Raw genomic sequence first — 25,315 nt, forward strand, 5'->3', positions numbered from 1 at the left:
GTGTTTGTCCCTGGAGAGCTCTGATCCTCTGGGTCCCCACTCCACTCTCTTATTCTTGGGAACCCAAGATAAAAAAAACCAACCAAACAAACAAAAAACTAAACCCAAAACCAGACCACAATTGTTCAGGTGAGCCCCGATGTTAGGCTATAGTAGCATGGATAGGCAGAAGCATTTTCATTGTTTCTCTGTGTTGTTTATTCCCCCTTAGTGGGCTTTGTAGAATATAGCATCTTGGCTATGTTTTGGGACCTGTAAGTAACAGGAATTTAATTCTATCTTGATATAGCCATGAGGAAGCTGAGGGATATATTTGAGTAGCTCTTTCATTCTGAGTGTGTGTTCTGAGTGTGTGTTCTGTGCATTGTGGTGAGAGATGTATGGTGGAGAGGGGGAGGCATGCGTCAGAAGGCAAGTCATAAAATTGTTCAACTGATGACATTGATGTCAGTTTGAATAAGTACTTTGAATATATCTACGCAACCCATTTGTAGAAATTGTATATTTATAATGAATATGCCAATACGTTTACAAAGAACATGCATAAGTCAAATGCAGATGAAAACCATCTGTTTTAAAAGACAAGTCAGACTTCTGCTGTTTTTCTGCAGGAACTATAGGTAATTATTTTGATGAATTTAGGCTGAAATGTTCCTGTTTAGTACAGGGTTGAAAGGCAGTAGAAAGGAAAAATCAGTGCAGTAATCAGTGCTTAGTAATGTAACAGGCTCTACTCCTATTTCTTGTTAGACACAAAAACTTGTATTGAAAGGAACATAAGCAGTTTAAAAGCACATTAAGTTAGCCTGTGTATTCTGTATGGAAAGCAGAGATGCCAGATTAGTGCTTCAGCCTCTTCTGGTTACAGATAGCCTTGGCATCTGTCTCTGCTAGCAATGACAGGTAGCCAGTCTCTGAATGTGAGGGGAAGACATCGGATTGCCTCCTAACGAGAAGTAGTGAGTCTAAGAGCAATATAAGGGTGCAGAATAAAGATCAATGTTTCCTCCTTGCTTCCAGCAGAGCACAGCTTCATTGAGGTCGATTTAGTTCAGAGAATTGCATCTGTGACGTCCCCCCTGTATGTAAGGAGCTGAACGGAGCTGGAGTGTATAGCTCGTGCAGTTGGCATGTAGGAGTTATTGGGCGCCGTTATATGTTTGGTGAAATTTGGACGTAGGAGTTTTATGGGACTGAACGTGCTCAGTGTAGATGAAGGTCAGTGGAGCTGACAGCTTGCCCACTGCAGACTGAAGGTTCGGAGATGCTATTAACAACTCTCTAAAAAGCTCTTAAGTATATGGATGTGGCATTTCTCAGACTTCTAAGTAAACGATACCTGAGTGCATTTTCTTGGAGACTGCTAAAATATCTCCATGAACATGTCATCCCTCTGAGGTCCTGCACCAAAGCCTACAAGTAACAGAGCTCTGTAGGTAAATATTTACTTGTGCATTCTCAGAGAGGAAAGGTGGGAAATTCATGCCCAAATGATTAATATTTGATAAACTTAAGCAGCGAAAATCAGAGGCCTGTTACAGAAAGAAAATTAAGTATAATTTTACTGACAGCTCCACTTACAACACCGTTTTGAAGTCTTTTCACTTCAGTGTGTAATCTGCATTTACGTTAGTGTAAGAACTCAACACAACAGTTTTTACTAAAGAATCTTATGGCAATTTAAGCTAATGGAATTTTACATGTGCATGATAGTATGTTCTTAGAAGGAAATATTAAGTGAAGAGGGGGAATCATCTTATTAAATTCCCTTCCCCATTCTTAAATTTCATGTGTACTGACATATTAGAGAGGAGGAAAAATCTTTGTTAAAAAAGTTGAGGTCCCATTGAGAAGGTGCATTAAGTTGATAAATATTCTTTTCTAGGTACATCTTTAAACTCCCCAATTTTCTGATGTATCAGCATGAAATTAATACATAAATTTTATGTAAGAGTTCTGTTAAGTCTTTGGGGTATTCATATATTCTGAAAATTAGGTATTTGATATATTTTAACCTGATGCAGCTAATATAAAAATCATTTGTTTTGTCAATGCTTCCTGGACTAGAATTCCACTTTTTGGTCCTTATCCTAGGTAAGACATTGTTTGCAAATTGTGCTTCTTGGGAGGGTGTTTGTAAAAGAAAATCTAACTATCAAAGATGTTGCTAAGGTATTAAGGTACTGGTAAAAGCAGAGTGGTTGTCATAGTGACAGTTAAAAATAAACGGTGAAATCGTTCTGGCTTTTTTTTTTTTTTCAGTCTACTGAAGAAAATTGAGCGGGAAACATGGAGGGAAAGTGGCGTTTCATTAATCGCCACTGTGACTCGCCTCATGGAGAGGTTACTGGACTACAGGTGAGCGATTATCACAATTCGTAAGTAGGGTTGTCATCTTTGAAATATTAGGAGGCAAATATGGTGATCTTGCACATGGAGACATCAACTGTACGTGCTCAGGATCTCTGACTGCAGCTGCTTAGTCAACAGGCTGAAAACCAACCAAGTAGCCTCCCCGTGGTATGAAAATCCAGTGCCGTGCAGGAGTTTCCTCTCAAGGCATATAGGAACTTTTGGCAGTAGGTTAGTGACTCAAGCCTGTCTGAAGACACAGAGCTCAATACTAATCACCTGACAGTTGTTTTACAGAATATGTAAAATTCTTATCACTATGTCAATCATGCTTAGTTGTAGTGTCAGCCCAGCATAGTAAGTATGTGTACAAAGATACAATCTCTGGGTGAGGAGCTCGCGTCTGAATGTACCACATGAACAAAGGAGAGAGAAATGAGAGACGTATGCTTCCTTTCAGGAGTGGGACACTAAAAGGCATTTTCTCTGTCAGTTTTGAAGCCCATGTAGAAACTTCAGATTTCAGCTTAGTCCTCCTCATTGCCATCAACTGCAGCACTTTCTAGAGCTTAAGTGTTAGGTTTTTTCCCTAATTCCATAGGGACACATGGTGAGACCTGGTACTCCACTTGCTGTTGTCACTGATAGTTTGAAAGGAAGGCAATTTTGTCGACACAGAGGCTGAACTCTTAATTTCTAGAAGCCTGGCAGTGCTATCCCTCTTCACGGATCAGTTGGATTACAACCTCCAAGGCTCTCAATTTTTCAAAACAATTGTGCATATTGGTAGTTATGAGAGTATTTGGGACGGTTGTTTAGCTCATGTATGCAAGAATATTTTAATGTTACATTAAATTTCTTTTAGTGATTGCATGGTGATGTCTGCCTGTTGTTTTTTTGGGGTGTTTTTTTTTTTTTTTACTCCAGCATGGTTATACTGACTGTTTTCCCTGTGTGATAATCAAATCTGCATGGTTCCATTTTAACTTTTGACTTGGGGGTCAGATCCGTTGTTTCCTCAAACGATAGATGATACTAATTACAAAAGTGCTAGTGAGGAAAATTTGGTGGATCTTGGAGCATCTTACAGAGGAGATCAGTGTCATTCTGTTTTTCCAGAGGAGGAACTAATGCTGTAATTCCATGACCACTTTAGATGTACAGTCTCTGAAGGAAGCAAACTCATCCCTGCTCATTCCCTCATTCACATCACCCTCTTCCTTGTGCCAACACAAGCGTTCTTGCTGCACTGTGGTGATCTGACTGACATGGGCTAAAACTAACCCAGCAAAAGATGCTGCCTAACCTGTCCTGAGGCTGCCTCTTCTGGCAGCCATGCTGGCTTCTGCTGGCATGATTTGAGCACAAGGTATGAGGAAAGCAAATGATCTCCAGCAGACACCTGGCAAGTCGACGACAGAGCCAGAAAAAAAACATTGACTTTCTTGACGATTGAGGTATTCGGTGTCCTAGAAAAGGAGTCATGAAATCCCTTACTCACCTGGGTCAGCTGTTCACCCAAACGCCTTTGGGTTGTATTGTTTCAGTCCGCTCACCAAGCCAAATATGTCTGTTTTCTGAGGTGTGCTTCACTATTAGAGGATAAATGTCATTCTTTTTGACTGTCATTACTTTCTGTTTTAGGGACTGCATGAAAATGGGGGAAGTGGATGGCAAAAAGATTGGCTGCACTGTTAGCCTTTTGGTTTGTATAATACTTTTTCTTTCCCTTTTTGGCTTCAGTTGAGTGTTTTCTAGTATACAGCCACACATTTGAATAGGAGGTACCTTGCTTCTTGATGCAGTTTGAGTTGAAGTTGACAGAAAAATGCTGCACTTAGGATCACTGATTTTTTTATTTCATTTTTTTTTCAGGTTGAAATTGATACAGTGGGGAGTTAGTCTTCCTTGGCATTTCATAGTTGGGGTCTGAGAGGTCTCTAATACTGCTTTATTCATTTCTTCCTACTGGATACTTGACCAAAGTATTTTCCAAGTTTAATTGGTCTCTGAGTTCATAGAAACAAACAAGACTTTCCTCCTTCCCCAAACACAACAAAACTTACATGATTTCTCCTGTTTCCTTCCTTCCCCAATAACTGATGCAAGTTGGTTCTTATGGTATATAATATGGGATATCTTCTGAAGACTGCAGGCCATCTATTCTCTTCCCAATAGAAGAGCCAGAAATGCTGCTCAAGACCTCCTCTTGTCATGTTATCGTCACTACAACAAACCAACAGTGCAAATTTATAGTATGAAAAAGCTTTCATTTTTGTTTACAAGAAGCATTTTGGTTCTAGGCCAGTTTCTACTGACAAGTTTGTTGACTTCCATTAACCTTGGAAAGTTTCCATTTTCATGGTGAATGTTTTGGAAAGCTGTATTTTTAGCCAGGGGAAAAAAAACAGAATAAGCTGACTTGTAATTCTGCATTTTTGACGTCAGTGAAACAATTTGGTATCACTTCTAAGTAGCAGTTACACATAAGAGAATAAAGGATTCTTCAGTAGGAAAATAGTGCTCTGTAAATAGGGATGGTGTTTACTACATAGCTGTAGAGCAGCTGGCTTTCTGTCAGAATATCTGGCATGATCTGAATTCTGTAAAGCACCTGGATTACTTTCATCCTGTCACTAAGGAGTTTTTAAACTATTATTAGCAAATAATCCAAGATTTGCACAAAAAGAAAATCCAAATATTTAAAAACCCCAAAGCACCATAATACTTTTTAATGGGATTTTCAAGAACTTCTACAGGCTAAGGCAGATTTCATATCCTAATAATTTTCAGACAAATTTTAGTGCTATTTGCACACCAGAGAAACAACAAATGCTAAATTTTGAAAAAGAAATTTCAATTACAGAAGCAGCACACAAATTTTAAGGCATTTTCTTGCCCGTATGATGGATGAACTGGTTGTCCTCTCAAAAGATGTTTCATGCAGTGAGTAATCAGATGAATATTAAAATTATTTGAAGTCCAGAGGAGAAAGCCATATTTCATTTTTCACCGCTACTTTGAAGGTATTCTGACTTCCAAAGATAAGAGGACTGGTTGGCATGAAGAGAATTTTTATGTTGTTTTGCCACTGAGGCATATGCTGTTCTTCCAGAAAGTAGAATTGTCCAAGTTAACCAAGTTATCAAATTAACTGGAATTATGCCACATCATGAAATATGCAGAAGGGGTATGCACCAGCAGCAACAACTTAGATGAAAGGAGAAGGTAGGAACTTTTTTCCTACTCTCCCCACCCTCTGGACCATCTGCAGTAGGTTTCACATTAGTAATGCTTGTTTGGAAAAGCTGGTTTAAGAGGAGTCTAATGGAGTTAGTTCCTCATGCATAAGAATCACCTAACTCCAGTTTGAAAGTTGAATTTCTAATGAAAGAACTCTGTCATCACAGAGCTGTACAAAAGCTTTGAAAGTACATTGAATAACTTTTGTTAACTCACTGAAGAGTTTTTCTCAGGCATCTCTCTGGTCCTCATTGGGGTTTGATATTTAACTGATATTTCAGGTTCTATTAATTTAAAATTATATCTTCTTTTTAGAAAGAGGGCATTTTCCTGTGATGCTCTATGCTGGCATATGACATCGTGCCATTTAAGTAGCACGTGTCCATATTGCCTGTTTGTTGTTTTCAAGCTCTTTTTTGTCGGGAGGAAAAAGGTCTTTATTAATTAAGGAAGTCTACTTTTTACATCACGTCCCCTTTTGAAGACTACATCTGTTATATTTCATGTCATGAGGTAGTTTGTTGAAAAACCACATGACGCCTTTATTGGCACGATATATTTCCTGAGCTGTGACTGGGTCGTCTTGCTGTGGTCTGCCTTACAGACCAGCTGGGCACTGTTAGAGCTGAGCTTCAGAGAAGAACCACTTGATTTGTATAGTTTAGCCTTGTGACACGTACTGGAGTCTTTAGTGCTCGGGGGTAAGAGCTGAGAAGTCTAGTACTTCTGTAGTTCAGTGCCGTATTTTGTCTTATCTTTATGCTTTATTGCTCACAATTCTGTGTTGTGGCTTATGATTTTTTTTCAGGCAGGTAAATATGAACATACAAACAAGTATTTTTTTCATTTTCTCTTCTAAAGAGAAGCATCTGGTTTTGATGTACACCTTGTGGGAGGAAAAGAGAAGTCTTTGGATTATAAAGGCAGATGGTGGCCTAAAGGGGCCTGTCATTACAGAGCTATTGATATGTAGTCATTTTCTCAAGTCAGTTAAAAAAATACTTTCTCTATAAAGTTTGTATTTTGATATTTTAATAATGTTCCTCCCACCTTTCTCTTTGATAACAACTCGATTTAGGAAACAGTGGCACAGAATAAGGATACTATAAAATAGGCGGAAAATTTGGGCCACGTGCTTAGAGTTTAAAATAGTGATTTGAATAATAGAACAGAAATTGTTGATAGCTAATGAGGACCAGTGCTAGATTCTTCTATCCTATACATTTTTATTAACCAAAGCAGATTATCCTGAACGTTAAGTATGGCTAGCAGGGGGCCTCTAGGTGCATGTCCACAGCAAGTATGGCAGTAGTTGTGAACAGTGCTATAGGGTTGTGCTCCTCTCCCTGTAACTTTTTCATACTTTATTTTAGGGCTTGCAAATAAGTAACAAGTGTTTTGAACAAAGAGTTTTGATGTTGTATTCCATATTTTATCCATGTAACAACAAATAGCAGTTAGACATCCAGAAATCTTTAGCTACTTCTAGGAATTTTGTCCTGGATATCACTTTAGAGTGCAACTTTGTATATTTCAATCCTGCAATGCAAAATTTATGCATCAGTTAGGGCTGAAGAAATCACGTTTTTCATTCAGGGTTATGCTGTTTACAATAATGGATAGTTCTTCGTAAAGCTACCAAAGTCTTTCTGGCATTTTGCTATGACAGAAGGAAGAGTAGACATACCAGGCAGTAAATATTTTGTTAAAACATGAATACAAAAGTCAGAGTGCTGTCAATATTTTAAAATCAACATAAAGCTTTCAGCAAGATGTTAAATGGACTAAGTAAGGATATATGGGTGCCTTTTATGGATGGATTATATTTATAAAGAAAGAACCATCAGATTTCAGTTCTATCCGGTTGTTTCTGGTATGTTCTATGAGAATTTTAAAAAAAACCATTCAGGATAATGCTGACTTGTCTCCTGAAAATTTACTACTCTGTTTACTATTTCGTACTGTATTACTGCAGTTCCATGTAATGACTTTGTACATGTGAAACTTTCAAATATATGCATGTATTTCTAGAGCACTATGTTTGAAGTCTCTTGTTTGTAACCCCTATCATATGTTTATCAACTTCTACATTTCATTACAAAATTCAATTTTCTTGCAGAATTTTTACAAGACTGAACTGAACAAGGAAGAGATGTATATTCGCTATATTCATAAGCTGTATGACCTACATCTGAAAGCACAAAACTTCACAGGTAATTGAGTACAAACTAGAAAAAGATGTTTAGGACTGCTCCATGATTTGCAGTCTTTTGCAAACCTGTAAGCTGTATCCTCACTGCAGATTGTACCAACTCAGGCAACAGCTGAGTTTCCGTGCCCAGTTAATATCTTTCTCAAAAGATGGCTTTTTTTCAGCCCCACAACTCTACTACTTGCTGTAGCGTGCTGATTGTAAATGACTGCTATTGATACGCACTAGCAATAAATGTGTGATACAGTCATTCTTCACCCAAGAGGAGTAAGTTTAGAGGAAATTTTTGTGAGTCCATTTGGTAGTATCTGAGCCTATATACTTTTTTGCTTAGCTATTTAGTGTGGTGTTTCTACACAGCTGTATTTCAGAATCTAACTTTTAGGTTAAAAAAAAGAAAAGAAAGGAAGACCCATATCACTTACTAGTGATAAAACAGAATCCCTAAAACCTATGACAAGTATAGCACTTTGCTGATGTCTTTCTGAATCTTCACATACCACATTTGCAGTACTGTCGTTCAGGATTTCTCAATGCTAATTTAGTGCCACAGCTGGCCATTGTCTTTTAAATGAAGAAATAAGAACATAATGTGCATGGCTGTTGTTTATACAACATAAAGTGCACTTCATTTGGGTAACTACGTGCCATTAATAATTGCTGGAGAAGATAAAATCAGTATCTCTGAATTAAACAATCTTTGGTTGCCAAAATATTTAAATGACCTTATAATACAGCTACATCTTTTTCCCAGTGTTTGCAATTGCAACTGCATGTGTTCAGAATCTGTCCGGAATTTTTTCTTTCTTAAATGCAGATTAGTTGCCTGGGGGTCACTAGTGAACAGGCTATGGGTACCTGCTGCCACAGCAAATTTCCTTATCCTTTTCTGCTATCCAGAGGAAAGATCCTTTGCTTGGAGTTTCCACAGTCCCTTTGCAGTTCATGGGTTTAAAGTGTAGACCAGACAGGAGGATATATTAAGGAGAGATTTGAAATTCCTCATGTGACCTGGCAGTAGTGAGTCACAAGAGAGTTTCAATTATCAAGCAGTATATTTGCCACAGCTGGCTTTTATGCCAAACTATTAATTTCCTGGTTTTACATAACAGGTCTTAGTAACTCTTTAAGGAATGTTGAGTTCCCTTTACACGTTGGCTGCTAATACGTGTCCAGTTAACCTTCAGCAGTGATATGAACCTAATTTTTTAAATTGTTTTGCCATCCATTCTTATTTTAAACAGTATTTTGCTCAAAAATTATTTCCAGGACTTTGTTGTATTTCCTGTGTATTTATTATTAAGACGTGTGATTTTTGCATTCTTTGCCATGGTAGTTTCCGTGACTGATAATTTCCGCCCCGCCCCATGAGAGCCTTAAGGAAGGGTTGTCTCACACCCATGGCATTGGGGTAGACACAGTCTTTCCACTAGAAAACAGACTTATGTAGTCCATTGCCTTGCCTTATCAATCAGTGACAACACAGAGACCTTCTGTAAATCAGCTGATCTAAAGTACATGGGAGTAGTAAAAGAAGTTTGCTACTTTGGCGGCATTCCTACACGTTGCACCGTTAGTTCGCTAACTGCATAGTTTCATTCTAGGGATGAAGCCAGCTTGCCCTTAAAATAATTTTTATCTCCTTTCATAGTATGATTTACAGGACTGTCTCTAATAATCATTTGTTAAAAAAAAAAAAAAAAAAAAAATCCTTTTTAATATAAAACGTAGCTTCAAATCTTTCTTTACCCAGCAGTCAGTTATAGCTATAAATATAACTCTCTTGAGACTGAAGCACGTAAATGCACTGATTCCTCTTGTGTCCCCTCAGTCACCTGAGAAGTGTAATGAGATTGTCTTTGTATCTATCCATCTTAGAAATGTTTAGGTTTTTGACTCTTTCCTGTATAAATTGAATTTTCCACATCATGAGTCAACCCTGTTTATCTCTACTTACTGTTTTGGTGCACAGCCAGTAGTTACAGACCTCTCCCAAAGGTACCAATATGTTATTTGTTATCCTGGCCGCTGCCAGACATAGGATGCTGAGTAGAGGGACCCTTCAGACCTGTTGTCCAGTATGGCCATTCTTATTTGAGAAACGTTCTATATACATTTATGATAACTTTAAAAAAAATATTGGTACGGCAGGCAAGAATCCGTTAAAATGAAGGACTGCGATGCCAGGTTAGAAAGGAAGGGTCGTAGTGAGCTATCCTGACGTGTATTTATGCTCTGCTATCTTCTGCTTCCTTATGATTTTGAACGATTTGTTGTTATCAACTTCATAGACTTTTTTTTAAATCGGTATATAAATGTGCTGCACATTTTGAGTACCAAACTGTAGCTTGAAACCGTGACAAAGGATGTTACCAGCCAAGCAGCCTGCAAGCTGTGTGATGCCAGAATTAAGATCGTCTGTGCAACTTCAGCCATCTCCCTTGCACATATGTATTGCAGTACAGCAGCAGCATTTTGCACCATGCTTAGCATTTTACAACACTGGGATTCAAAGCACACTCTCCCACAAACATCTGCTGCAGTGATAGTTTTTCATCCATGGGTCCTTGAGCTGGATGCTTAAGAGAAACAGTACTGTTAGAAAAAACTCTGTATGGTTTGGTTTAGGTCACCTCTCTTACGGGAACTCATATGGCAGATGCAGAGGTAGGATATGGTTGTCTAAGGCAACCTTACCTTAGCAAAAAAAGTACTTCAGTACTTTATAGTTATTTTTTGCCTTATGTACAACCTATAAAACCTGCAATAAAATAAGTCCAGTAGGCAACTTCTTTCTCTAATGCAGTATGTCTCCAGAATGTGGCCCTTCTTATTACTGACTCACTCGTGCAAAGTGGTCCTGTGAGTGGAAAAATAGACTGGGAACACTAACTTGGAAAACAACAATAATGCATATGCACAGTTAGCGAAATTGAATTGTCATAACCAGTAGTAATTCTGGTGTTTCATAATTGGTCAAAGTCTGACTCTGCAGTAGAGAGGTTTGTTTAGTATTAGCTTTAGTGTACTGTTTCTGAGGAATTCTTTAAATCAAAGTAAAAATGATAATAGTAATTTTGATAGTCCCAGGTAATTTTTACCAACCATGATCTAAAGATTATTACACAGTTCTCTGACAAGAGAGCAGCAATAGGTTTGATTCCTTCCAAACCTAAAAAAAAAAAAAAAAAAAAAAAAACATAAAAAAATAAAAAAAATATATTGTTTGTGCACTTCTAAGTTATTTGATATGGTAGAGTGTTAAGGCTCAACTATGAGGGATTTATTTCTATTATGAAAAGAATGGAGTCTATTAAGCACACATCTGCCTCTCCATTTCCCTCCCAGCCCTGATCTCTTTTGGACTGTGTCCACAGTCCTATCTGTCTTCTTTCCTCTTTCTTTACTGATGTTCCTCATTCTCTGGTCCTTGTTCCCTTGTTCAGACAACAGAGCCACTGAGAGTTTCTCCTAAGCAGTAGGGAAGACTAGGGCTAAGCAGCATTCTTAATTTTTCTGTCCCCTTTGTATTGTCAGACTCCAGGAAAACTTTTCCAGTGACTCCACGTTAAATAGTGTGTGAAACTTGTAAGCTGAATTTATTATAGCTGTAGATAGTAACCCTGTCCAAAACGAGCACTACCATCTGTCTTATACTTGAAATAAATCAGTTATCCATTTAAAAGGTGCATCTCATCAGGAGCCTTCACACTTCTGTGTACTTTGTTTGGCTGGTTTTGTTTGGTGTTCGTAAGTACCGTGCTATAATTTGTTTTGTAGAGGCTGCCTACACGCTCCTGCTGTACGATGAGCTGTTGGAGTGGTCCGATCGGCCACTGAGAGAATTTCTCAACTACCCCATGCAAACAGAGTGGCAACGTAAAGAGTGTCTCCATCTGACCATCATTCAGAACTTTGACAGGGGAAAGGTAAAACGGTCCTATTTTACTGAGTGGATCTGGAAGGGACAGTATATTCATTTTAGGACGTGACTTCCAGGGTCGAGGTCTTTTCTCGTGTAGATGGGAAGTGTTTGTCATTGCCTATTTAAGCAGTTACTTAGTGACACAGTCGGTTTCTTCTAATCCTGCGTTTATATCCTGGAAATCCCACACTTACCTGTGAGAATAATTTGCATTTGTGTAGCAGTTCACTTGGTAACTGTCAAAGCACTTTATAAAAGATAGTATAAGTTCTCCCTATTTTAAAGGTGATGAAAATGAGCCATATAAAGCTGATGAAATTCACTTAGTGACCAAGTGAGGAAAAAAATTCAGGGTTCTGGTCTATTAGGACTATGTTTACACCTTCTAAATCATGTTATATCTTTTAGAATAGCAATTGCAGAATCTCTAAAAAGGAATGGGTTTTGGGGATCACAGTTCATTGTCATCGCTGAGAATGCTTATTCGGAATTAGGCGAGACTAACTATCCTGTAGTCTAAAACGTTATAGACACTTTGTGTGATGATTTGTCTTGCTGATAAACAAGCAATTCATTGCAATTTTGTGTAGCTAATGCAATACCCATGTAAGCCTAGCAAATGTAATCAAACTGATGTTGATCATCAGTTTTTTAAAAAAAATATGTAATCAGCTTATAGAGTTTAACTTGTATGGTGCAACAAAATCTTTTTCAATTACAGAAATTAGGGAGGATATATTAAGAATACAATTTTAAAATGTAAAAATCATACTGTGTTGAACCAATCTCGTATGTAGTATCAAAAGGGATGTCTATCGCTCTTGCAATGACTTATATCTTGTGCAGTGATAGCCCTGTAAGAATCATTTATTAAATAATCTCTAAATATATTTTCCATCCTTCAAAGAGTTCATCAGTATTACTCAGCAGCTATCAGTATGTCTAGTGGACAATATGTTCAAGTATTTTCAGTTACTGGAAGTATGACTTAGTATAGCAAGAACAGACCACTAATAAATCACAAATTGTCAAACAGTTGCTTTGAAATTACTGAACATCTTTTACTTGCTTGCAGTGTTGGGAAAATGGCATTATCTTATGCAGGAAAATTGCAGAACAGTATGAGAGCTACTATGACTACAGAAACCTCAGCAAGATGAGGGTAATGTACCTGAGTACTTTTTATCAGAGATCAAAAAGCTTTTTAGTTTGGGTTATAAAATATTACTTAGAAAATTAAATTTGCCACGGAATGGTCCTTAGGTTTGGTTTGCAAACTTTATTTTTTTGCTTGTGGGTTTTTTCTACAATAGAGATTATAAAAAAGGAGTGTAAGCTTTTTGAAGAGAAATTGGAAAATAAATGCTCTGGCAATGTTTGTACCTGTACAGCACCCCTTTTGTGTGCATCCTTTTGCAGAAAAATTGTATCACAAATTCACTTTCATTGGTTTCCTATGGTGTATCCAGGGAATGTGCTCTATGCAGTCCTTCACTAGGAGCAGCAGCATATCTTTGCAGTTGTAATTGCGAGCAAAGAGCTTGCAACAAGCAACATACACCTTTGCAATTTTTTTTTATTTACTGCTTAAAAATGTGGTCTGTTTAATATGAAGCTTTCCTGGCACAGTCTTCCTGTTTTCTCTCTCATTTTTCTTAGAACTCTAAGCATTGTTTCTTTCTTCATTCTTTCTGATACTGTATTTTAAAGATTATTCAGTCTTTGCTTTTCTTGTCTGCTTCTGATGGATTCAATTTATATTATAGCTTCCTTTTTAAATTTTCTGTATGTGTAGGATGCTTGCTGCTAGGACTTACTGAAGTATACTTAATCCAGAGCTGCTTAACAGCATTATGCAAAATTCTCAACACACAGCTATGTGGCAGTACTCCCTGTGATCTGCTTATTCAATATATATTTAGATATCCCAGTGGCAAAATCCTATAAGCAAAAACAAACTGACTATCATCATGTGAATAAAATAATTAGTTTATGCATGTTTAATCAATTGTACTTAATGTGTTGTGTGCTTGAATTGGGAAATATCCTTCTACTATGACTTACCTATGTTAATCCAAAAATGGAGGTGTGGGGATTTCTCATAGCAATATAACTAGGCAGCTGTTGATATAGACACATTAAATAGCTGTCTGCATTACCTGAAACAGGGCTAATACTGGGGTTCTTTTCACAGTATTAAAAACTTAAGAGCAGAGAATGCTTTTCTGGAATATCATCAGAAAAAGGGGACTTTGACAGTAAGATCACTCTGTGTCAGTGTTTTGAATGAAATAAAAGCAGGATGTATCGATCAAAAATGATGTTAATTGCTATTGTGAGATTTTTAAAGGAACTCACGTTTGATGCTTAAATCGTTGGAATCTGGTATGATTTGGACACAACTTTTGAATATGGAAATAGGAATTTGCTGACTAAACTAACCACACTACTGCCATGTGTTTGGATGATTAGCAGGTTACTGGGTCATATGTTTCAAACTGTGTTTCTATTACTTCCTTTTTTCATTAAAGATCTATGCATGTTGTCATTAATCTAATATTTTACCCCTTTAATATAGGTACTTCATATTCAAAAGCAATTTTTTTTTTAATTCTTGGAAACTTTCAGGTCATTAAGAAGTATAATTATTTAATCTGATGCATTCAGAGGCTTCTGGATGTCCTTATTATTGCTCAGAGATGCACTGCAATTCCAGTACTCCAGAGCAGTGTGCTGAAAGACACTATGTTTATGTGCTGAAAGACAATATGTTTTCAAAAAAGAATAATTGCATTTCTTATCAATCTCACCCAGATGATGGAAGCATCTTTGTATGATAAAATTATGGATCAACAGCGTTTGGAGCCAGAATTTTTCAGAGTTGGATTCTATGGGAAAAAGTTCCCATTCTTCTTGAGAGTAAGTGAATTGAAAATAAACAGAATGGAGTAATTCTGGAATTCATGCTGTCATTCATAATCACTTTCTCTATGTGAGAATTTGATCATACTATATGTAAGTTCTTATCCTATGAGAAACAGGGAATTCTTTGTGATAATGAATAAAATATCCTCATGTTTTCAGGGTTAAGAAAAGGTCCTGTCTAATGGAAAGACAAACGCTAGGCTTGCAGAGTCCCACATAAACTTAATATTCGTGTTTATGTTGGAAATGATGCACCTATACTATTCCACAGACCAACATCATCTTTTCATGGTAGTTTGTTCCCTTTGTCCTGTTCTGTTTCTGCTGGTGGCTGCTCAGAAGGCGGCTGTCAGAAGAGGTATTGCTTGGCAGTGGGACAATCAGTAATTTAGCATTTAAGTAATTACATTCCCAAAGTTCCTTTTCTTTTTTAAATGACTTAGAAATTCAACGTGCTGAGTTTCATTGATTATCAGTGTACGAAAGCAGACAAGATACATAAAGTTACTCTTAACCATTAATCTTGGATTCTGAAGTTACTGAAGTGCCCTTGAAAATGTTCTCCTCTTCCACAGTCTGCAGTGGTTTAGCTGCATTGACTGTCACCTTGGGAAGAGAACAGAACCCGTCTTATTCATGGAGCTGCTGCAATCGTAATCCAAGCTCCTCTTCCTATGATAATTCAAATAAATGACAAAGGGATGTCCCCTGTATGGTGGAGGCCTAAAAAGCCTGTTTTTATTTTGCCTTTGTGGTGGGGAAACTGACAAATTCCAAATGGTAAATATAGCATGAAACTCTCCCCTTTAAAAGCGATGCACAAAGAGCCCTTTAAAAGCGATGCACAAAGAGTCTGATGGGCACATAGTTTTTGATATTATGTGAATACATCATCTGTATAAACCAATTTGGAAATGTTAATTAGAAAGAATTTAATGTCTAGATTACTAAATGGCAACTGATGAAGTAAAAGTACTGTAAAAAGTTGCACAATAGTGCAATACTTTCAGACCTGTAGGTCTCTCACTGCTTATGCGTCTGCCCAGAAAGTATTTATACATTTATGTCGTGGTTTAACCCCAGCCCACAACTAAGCACCACGTGGCTGCTCACTCCCCCCCACCCCGCCGCAGTGGGATGGGGGAGAGACTCGGGGTGGGGGGGGGAGAAAGGTAAAACTCATGAGTTGAGGTAAGAAGAGTTTCATAGAACAGAAAGGAAGAAACTAATAATGCTAACAATAACAATATGACAGTAATAAAAGGACTGGAATATACAAAACAAGTGATGCACAATGCAATTGCTCACCACTCGCCAACTGATGCCTGGTTAGTTCCCAAGCAGCGATCCCCCCGGCCAGCTCCCCCCAGTTTCTATACTGGGCATGACATAACATGGTCTGGAATACCCCTCTGGCCAGTCTGGGTCAGCTGTCCCAGCTGTGTCCCCTCCCAACTTCTTGTGCCCCTCCAGCCTTCTCGCTGTCTCGGCATCAGAAACTGAAAAATCCTTGACTTGGTATAAACACTGCTTAGGAACAACTGAAAACATCAGTGTGTTATCAGCATTCTTCTGATCCTAAATCCAAAACACAGCACTATACCAGCTACTAGAAAGGAAATTAACTCTATCCCATCCAAAACCAGGATAATTTTCCAAGTTAAATGTACATAGCACAGATCTATGCTTGCAGCACCAGCAAGGAACACCTCAAAACTTAGTACATTTGATTTAATTTTTTTACGGCAAAGCAGTTTGTAAGTCTGGCTGTGCTTGCTATAGAAGGAATAAAGAGTAAAGCATCAGATTAAAGCTTTCACATTTTAATTTGTAGTTGCACAGTAACACTATTGCACTTGATTTCTTGGAGCAATTCCCATGAAAGTCTGGGGTCTCAGAATTGAGTGCTCCCTGTTTTCAAGATATAATAAGGACAACAACTGTTTCTATCTAAACCTGCTTCAAGAGGAACACATTAGTAATGACTTCTTAGAATTTTCTAATACGGATTTTAAAAGGAAATTAATTTAACAGTGTTTTTTAGAAAAATAGTTAAGGTATTTCCATATTTCAAATGTGTGTGCAAGCAGAATCAAACCAAAAAGTGCTGTCCAGAGCTACAGGAAGCCCTCAGCATCGTCATGGTCTGTGACTAGTTCCAATGGTTACTCCAAATCCAGGCTTCTCATGTTTAATGTAGGATGTGTGTTGTATCGGTATTCATGTTGTGCAATCTTGGGAAAGTAATGGTGCAGGTAAAACAAATTATGTTGGGGCCAGGAGTATTATTTTACATCATATTGCAAAAACTGGATAATTTTAATTTACCAGGCTGATAATTGATAAGCATTTAGAGGATAAGGCAAATCAAATGCATTCTACCATTTTCTTACGCATTGTTTTTCTTCAGAATTGTATAACTTCAAAGCAAAGGTTCCTAGTTCCTCATGGAAAGGACTTGCAGCCCATTTCACTGTCTTAACTGTCTGTTCAATTATATTTTTGTTACATATTTTATATAGTCTGATATGTTATGTTAGTTATTCTTTAATCCAATAAGAACCATTTTTCCCTTTGGATTTTTATTAAAGCTTTAAATATAATTGTTTGATTTTTCCAGACTTCTGAATAAGACATACTTTATATGGTAAAATTTCCTTCTTCTAAGTAACCTATTCTTTCTAGAGTTCTTATTTTCATTCTTGACTTTTGTTTCTTATTTTTTCCCTATTTAAATGATGTAAAAATTGCCTGGAAAGTCTATATTTAAGAGTATGTGTTTGGTTCTATCTAATGAAACCCAACTATTTTCACATAACTTGCTCTTGGTTTGTTTTTTTCTTATTCTGCTCAGAATAAGGAATTTGTTTGCCGAGGACATGACTACGAAAGGCTGGAGGCCTTCCAGCAGCGAATGTTGAATGAGTTCCCTCATGCCATTGCTATGCAACATGCTAACCAACCAGATGAGACCATCTTTCAGGCAGAAGCACAGTGTATCCACATAATGACAAACTAGTACGCTGCAGTTATGCCTTTCATGCTTTTAAAAACTGTAGGTACACCGATAGCCAATTTCAATCACAGTGTGCCTCCACTGAAATAAATGGTGGGTGAGAATTCCCCTGTAATTTGTCCCAGTGACTCTATTATGTTTGGATTTTTTTTTTGTGTAATTGTTGGTTTTATTTAAAAATTCCTTGACAGGTTATTAAGATTCTTACTTTAGCAGAACTATCACTGCTGTGATAATGGTGTGTCAGCTCAAGTTACAGTAATTCAAGTCCTTACTATACAACATAATGTTACCATGGCATGACATGTTCTGTGTAAGAATATATTTTTAATTACATCCCCATACTCCATATACTATTCCACGTAAGTAGCTCTATTTCAAAAATAAATATGAAATTTTCAACAAAACAGTATAAAGAAGTCCATCAAAAAAATCTCTCAGGTTCTTTTCCTAACCCATTAATAGTCAAGAAGCATTTCATGGTACACACTTTAAAGAGTTTTTCTTCTGTCATGCTTCAGGAGTCAATATGCTTTGCTAATTTGAATGAAATGGGATAGCCTTAACTCTTTACATACAGACTTGCAGATTTATGCAGTGACACCAATTCCAGAAAACCAGGAAGTCCTGCAGAGAGACGGCATTCCCGATAACATCAAGAGCTTTTACAAAGTAAATCATATCTGGCGATTCCGATATGACAGGCCATTTCACAAAGGGACCAAGGACAAGGAAAATGAGTTCAAGGTAAAGTACCATGCTCCTTCCCAAGCTACTGGACCTATGGACTGATTTGTAACATCAACGATAGTTGTGTTATTCAACCGAGTGTGGTATAACAAATTCACCAGAGAAGATGGTAGCTCAGATTTGACTGTTTCACTGCTCATTTTAATTAAAATAATATGAAAAATATATGGGAGATGGGAAGGTCTTGTTGTATATGGGAATAGGAGAGAAAAAAGTACCCACTTGTTTTTGCAAATAAAAAAATTTTGTGATATATTGAAGGCAGAACTGGAGGCAGCAGAGCAGCCTCCAGAGAAGTTTGTAAGGCAGATGGGAAAACATTGTTAAGTAGGTAATCTGGGGTATGGATAAGATTGCCAGAAGTTCTTTCTCCCTAGAGGAAGGGAGAGACAGTTTTGACTAAACTGCAGCATAATGTTCTGTCCCTGTGATATCAAGACTAAAAACTACCTCTGGACTTAGAGATTGTCTCAGAGAAGAGCAATAGTTCCTTCCCTAATATGTAAATGACTTCTGTCCCTCCTAATAAAAATGTCACACTGAAAACTCATGTTGCATTCTTCTGGTGTAATTTTAATTCTGACCTGCTAGAAACACATCCTGATGCAGAATATATTCTGGTATTCAGACACACACAGAGAATTATCCCATAATAATTTTGTTATAAAGTTAGAGGAAAGAACTGTAAGGGTAATAAATTAACTAAATTAAGTCACTATTTTCCTTTAATTAAAGCATAGGGCTTTATTCTAATTGTACAGCTTATATATATTTTGTGTAAGCGCTATCCTATGTGTTGATTTGTCATTTTACGAACCTCTTGCACAAAGTGTTTAACAGTAGTATATTTGAGTATCCCATCAGCCGTGCACTGTGGAATCTCAAACAGGACTTCACAGAGGAGAGCTGGTCACTCTGTGTGACCTGTAAGTTGTTCTGCTTCAGAACTCTCCCTTTTCTCAGATGTCATCTCAGAAAGTCAGTACTAAAATGCTAATTTAGTGTGAGTGACTTTTGGAGATTAGGGGACAACATATAAGATAGAATAATACCCTGTTTAAGAGCAAAGAATCAGCAGAAATTACTGCTTAGGAGTGGGTCCTAGAAAGTAAGGAGAAAAGTGACTGTCATAGGCTTCTGGGATAGACATTTCAGTAGAAATTTGGATGTTAATACTTTTTTTTTTTATGTACACCGTTACTTTAATGAAGGTATTCATAAAGAAAACTGGGAATAATTAAGAATAAGACAGAGTCAATTTAGGGAAATAAATGGGTTTTGTATATTGTAGAGTCTATGGGTGGAGAGGACCACACTGATCTTGGTGCAGAGTTTACCTGGAATATCTCGTTGGTTTGAAGTGGAAAAACGTGAAGTAGTGAGTATGAGACTGATGGCAATACATATTGTGGGTTGGTTCACTTCCTTAATCGTATGTTATTTGATGAACTACTTTAAGATTGAGTAACCATATCTAATTTCTTTGAGCAAGTTTTCAAGCTGGCTATGACAAAAGTATTTATGAAATATTTTGAGTTCTGTGGTTTCTCTTACCCTGAAAAGTATTATTAAGAACCACACTTATTCATTTAAACAGTTGAGGAAGAAAAGTTGAGAACAATAATGGGCAGACAAAGGCAATATTTAATGTCAGCAAATTACTTTCTTAAAACTCAGCATGATGTAAAATTTAATACTTAGAATATCTATAGTTTAACATATTATTCAGTACGCTTGAAAAGTAAACATTCTCCAAGTTCCTGTACTATAATAAATGCCATGTGGGTATATTTCTGTGTCTGCCTAGAGCTCTGTTGAAGTTCCCAGTTCTCGGCATGGGCAAGAAAGCATGCCTGGGCAGGGAAGCATGCCTACGCAGAACCTATAGGAATAGGGTCTAACGTAGCAATCTGTTAGTGACACATTGTGATTTCTTCTCCTTCTTTGTTGTTATTTTTCTTAGAAAATCCTTAAATACATTTCAAATGTATTTGAAGGCGTGTTCCTCTTATAAAGATCTCTAAATAATTGGTCAATTGTGAAGCCCAGGACTGTATCACCTGTAATTGGTTTCCTTCCTGTCAAAGGCAGTCTTACAATAGTCCCATTAAATATAGGGATACCATTGTACAACTGATTTTTCCCTAAAAGTCTACTGTGTTTTTCTTTTATAATAGCAACAAAATGTCATTCATTCACCATCTTGATATTCTCCTGTAGAAAACAAAAATGGAATTTTGTAAAAATGAAAAACTTGTGTGACATGAGAAATTTTGTGAGTTGACTCCTACTGACTCCTTACTAGGTTAATATGACCCCTAATACGAAGATCCTCAGTTTACTATCGTGCTATCATTATACTCACCATTTCCAAAAGTTAACTGTAATAGTTTTTCCTGGGCATGTACTAGGTCATGACTCAGATTTGCGCTTGTAAGTTTTGCTAAATTACAGCAACTGCAGGCCTGTACGCTTCCCATCATTTTGCTTTTTGCTTTTCCTGCAGTTCATGCTACCTGTGAGAAAAGCTTCCTCACCCTCTAGAGAGGACAGGCACATCCCGCTCCAGGACTGCCCTTGACTACAACTTGGTTATCAGCTTACATTCAAACTCCTCATCCATAACATCTAGTTGTTGACTTCACTTTGGGTGGGGAACTAGCTCACCCATACTTAAGCTCTTCTCTGTGCCCTTACGCACGGTGAAGCTCTCCCTGACCTCAAGCCCAATTTAGGTAAAGTTGCCGAGGACAATTTAGCCCTGAATTCCAAGAGTTCCACCACAGGCTGAAGTGTGTGAGTGTTTTGCAGCAAGGGCCGAGTATCTCTCAAGGTCAGATGGTGAATCTACAAGAGCGGGAGGGTTGTTTATTTTGGTCCTTGATTATGTGATGAAATTAATTCTCTCTGTGCTCAGAAGGTACACTCAGAGAGTGTACCCAGGTGAGAAGAACTTCTTCTGCCCCCAGTACTCTAGAACATAGTATAACATTGTTTTAACATCTTTTAAGAAATCAGAAATTACCTTTAATATATTTCATCTTTTGACTGAAGATTAAGTTTGTTTGCAATGTTCCTCACTCCTCTTTCAGGTGGAAATGAGTCCCCTTGAGAATGCTATTGAAGTCTTAGAAAATAAGAACCAGCAGCTGAGAACACTGATTAGTCAGTGTCAAACTCGACAAATGCAAAATATTAACCCTCTCACAATGTGTCTAAATGGGGTCATTGATGCAGCAGTTAATGGTGGAGTTGCGAGATACCAAGAGGTAAATAATTTATTTTCTGCTTATTAAAAATCTGTTACAAGACAGTTTCTTACTGATTTCTTTCTCTGTACAGATGCAGCTTCTCTGTATGAATTGAGGGCAGAAAGTACTATATCAATAATAGTTTTAAGTATACCTGTATTGCAATTTTGGGGGAGGTGATGTTAAATATGTATCGCTTTATTGAAACAACTGTGTTGCTGCAGATAGTCCCATAGATTTACTCCAGTGATGAGTTGATTCACAATTACCTTGCATTCTTTAGTGGTTTGTGTGGGGATTTTTAATGAAATAGTTAATTGTGACTATTATAATCTATTCCCTCCCCCCTGCCCTTTTAGGTCAGGAGCTACTTGTGGCTGACCACCAAATTTACTTTTGTGTGCTGACATTCTAATTTTAAGAGAGAAATATATACATATATACATAAAATTCTTAACAAGAAATTTATTATCTTGAAGAATCATGTTTTTCTAGATCCTTCTGCTTTCTCTTCTCCAAGTTTTTAAGGAAAGCTGTTTTCTGGAAAAATCTAGTAAGATATAATACATATAATTAAGAAATGCCTAACACTGGATTTGTTCCTAAAAGCTGTTCCTCATTATTATGATCTCTGAATCCCCTTAGGAGAACCTTAAATGTTTCAGATGCTGTATTTCCATAAAATTCTGTGGAATTTTGAAACTGCAGTAAAAAGAAATGAAGGAGATTTTTTTTTTCAGCTCAGCTTGATCTTCCTCCGTCTCATAATTGTTTTATGAAATACTGAGTCTGCTGGTTGTTCCTTTTCCATTGAAAATGTCAAGTTGAATAACATTCTGTCCACTTGTCTCAAAGGCTGCAAGATTTGGTGTTCACTCAACAGTGTTAAATTTGATAAAAACGTGTCTAAATTAAACTACAAGAAATTGAGTCCACTGTATTGTTAGAATCTGTCATCAAAACCGCAATGTTATGAAAATTGTGAGACTAAAGCCAAGCAGTACCATTTTTGATGTTTCCCAGCTGCCTTTAAACAGGAATAAAACTGTTTAGCACTGTAAAGCTCCACGAAGGGAGTCCCTTGAGAAATACAGTCATGTCAGAGCTATGTCTGGTTTGAATTAGCAATGGCAGAGCCAGCTCGATGTCTCTGCATAGCTTTCCATTCTTCACGAGCACATTAAAGGTTCTAGCTTACTCCTTTCTTATTGTTGTTCTTAGCTGCAAGTCTTGATCTCCTAGACAGTCTTCATGTTTCAATTCCCTTCTGTCCTCTCCCTCTCTCTCTTGCTATATAGTGAAATAGGACTTTTCACCAATTTGTGTTGTAAACACCAAAACTCCTAGCAATAGTTGTGAGATTTGGTGGGTTTTTTTCTATTTCCCCCCCATCTCTTTGCATGTCCCTTTTTCAGTCTTTATGTCTTCCTGCTGTTTTGCTGCTTCTTATCTTCTGTCTTCCTCCTTTTCCTCTCCTCTGTAAATGCTTTTCCCTGCCTGTTTCACTTGCTTTTGCTTTCTGCCTGTACAAAGCTCAAAACTCAGCTAGTCTCGGAGCATGTTGTCTTGAGGTAAGCATGCCCACATCTTTACAGATATCCTCCTTCCCTTCAGGCAACTTCCAAGCTTTAAGAAGTGTTAAAACCCAGCAAATAATGTCCTCTGGCCAGCTGCTGTCTTCTTGATTCTGCCCTCTTTCCTCCTTTTTCCTCCTCTGATGGGATAAGTAACAGTGTTCTAGTTATTCAGCCCTTTGGCCAGTATTGCAGGTGTTAAAGCTATGCTTTCACTGGTTTCAGTACAGGAACAGATTCCAGGAAAATCTACAGAAGAAATAGTTATTATGCAGCACCTTCATGTCTGCTAAAAAATGGCTGTTGACTAAACCACTGATTTTTAAAAATTTTTCTAGACTGCTGGAAAAAGCACAAAGTATGTGTTTTGTGCCCACTAACACCTCTCAAACTGCAATTTGTACTACAACTTAGATTTCTTTTAGCTCATTTACGTGATTAATTATTGGAAACCACTGGTTCCAATAATGTTACTGGATTTAGTCAAATCCTGATATATTTTTTTCCTGAAGTATTGGTGATTTTTTTTTTTTTTTTGAAGTTGGATTATTATGTCTCTGACTTGTATTACAGATCTGTATAAATCTCAGCCCAAAACCACTGGGACACCACCTGCTTGATATTGAAAGAACATTAAGCTTGTAGCTGAGGCCAAAAAAACATCGGCTGGCAGAAGTTTGCGATTTTAGCAAGGATCAGAGGGCTCCTTCTAATAATTTAAACATTAATTCTTATAATTCTACTTATCTGCAGTGAAAGGACCATGTGAATAAATGTTCTTCATTACAGGATCAGCATTTTCTAGGCAGGTCTCGGCACTTCTTTGCTATGGGTTGTCACAGCATAAAATTTTGGAACTGAATCAGAGGAATGGGTATATTTATCTCCAGCTCCACTGCTTCCCGTATTTACAAATGATTCTGCATAGCAAAAATTTTAACAGCTAAAGTTAGATGGAGAACATTGTAAGAAGCATGTGAGGGAAATGCTAAGACAGGTTCAAAAGGAAAACACAGCATGGAGCAGCCACTATTATCCTCTCAACTCTATGGATAGAAATCCATGTGTACGTATAGGTACACATACAGACACTTGTTGTGACAAAATGCTCTTTTGAGAAGGTCTAGAAATCTCTCAAATGAGCAGCTGGGCATTTTCTTTACAGAATAGTGTCAAGAATTGTTGTAAACTCAATGTAATACCCCTGCAGCTTAGGATAGTTGCCATGTTAAGGGAGATGCAATTGTGAAAAAACAGAGGAGTGCTACATCCAGGCCATAGCTGGCAGGTAAAATGTCTTTGAGGTGCTATAGCTGGCACCATTTGAGCATTGGAGATGGGGTGGAAAGTCAGGTAAGCTCATGAACACACCTGGATCTTGGCCAGATGCTCCTTAAGTGAAAAGTGTGGCTTTTTGACATAAATGTTACTGTGAGTTCTTTAAAAACTTATTTATATTAGGAGTGAATAAGAAGATAATGTCACAGCTCCAATACATATAATAGCATACAGTTCCACACTGTTCTTAAGATACCTTTATATTTAAGGAGTAATGAAGCTCCTAGTATGAACACTCCTATGTCACTGTTAATGGGGAAGAGATATTTAGTTCAGGTGACCTGTGTTTGGTTTCAACTCTGATTTGCAGTTTTCCAAATTTGATTCAGGATCTGTCCTGGATATTGAAACCTGGTAAATTCCACTCAAGAGTGGCTACATTTTATTTGCCCATAGTCTCCACCAACACATATGTGAATAATCAATTATTTAACTTTTATTATCCTCTATTGCAGAAGAAAGGAGCTTTTGTTTCAAAAAAATCATCTAGAAGCTTAAAAAAAAAAAAAGTCACGTGTTTTTACTCACTTTATGTTACTTTGTGATTTTATTCTGCTTAGGCATTCTTTGTCAAAGAATACATCTTGAACCATCCAGAGGATGGAGAGAAGATCACACGCTTGAGAGAGCTGATGCTCGAGCAGGTAAAGTGGGCAAGAGACTGACGGGGTGGCTTGCTCAGCTGTTCTAGCTAAAAGTGTCCCAAAATAAAACATAAAATTTCAGAGG

At 37.4% G+C, this 25,315-nt stretch overlaps 1 protein-coding gene across 5 annotated transcripts in view; it reads left to right on the plus strand.

The window, feature by feature from the left end:
• Nucleotides 1-25,315, plus strand: part of DOCK4 (dedicator of cytokinesis 4) — a 251,486-nt gene that overhangs the window by 208,800 nt on the left and 17,371 nt on the right. For 3 of the 5 annotated variants that reach the window (XM_049814215.1, XM_049814218.1, XM_049814216.1), the window contains exons 33-44: nt 2,068-2,094; nt 2,263-2,358; nt 3,997-4,057; nt 7,715-7,808; nt 11,588-11,736; nt 12,808-12,894; nt 14,547-14,651; nt 17,512-17,653; nt 18,254-18,420; nt 19,715-19,801; nt 21,516-21,692; nt 25,147-25,230. In XM_049814215.1, coding sequence (XP_049670172.1) covers nt 2,068-2,094; nt 2,263-2,358; nt 3,997-4,057; nt 7,715-7,808; nt 11,588-11,736; nt 12,808-12,894; nt 14,547-14,651; nt 17,512-17,653; nt 18,254-18,420; nt 19,715-19,801; nt 21,516-21,692; nt 25,147-25,230 — 1,276 coding nt within the window. The remainder of the gene's footprint in view (nt 1-2,067; nt 2,095-2,262; nt 2,359-3,996; nt 4,058-7,714; nt 7,809-11,587; nt 11,737-12,807; nt 12,895-14,546; nt 14,652-17,511; nt 17,654-18,253; nt 18,421-19,714; nt 19,802-21,515; nt 21,693-25,146; nt 25,231-25,315) is intronic. The other 2 variants (XM_049814217.1, XM_049814219.1) reach the window with 1 other exon arrangement.

Source organism: Accipiter gentilis, chromosome 11 (genome assembly GCF_929443795.1).
Source record: "Accipiter gentilis chromosome 11, bAccGen1.1, whole genome shotgun sequence".
Lineage (NCBI taxonomy): Eukaryota > Metazoa > Chordata > Aves > Accipitriformes > Accipitridae > Astur > Astur gentilis.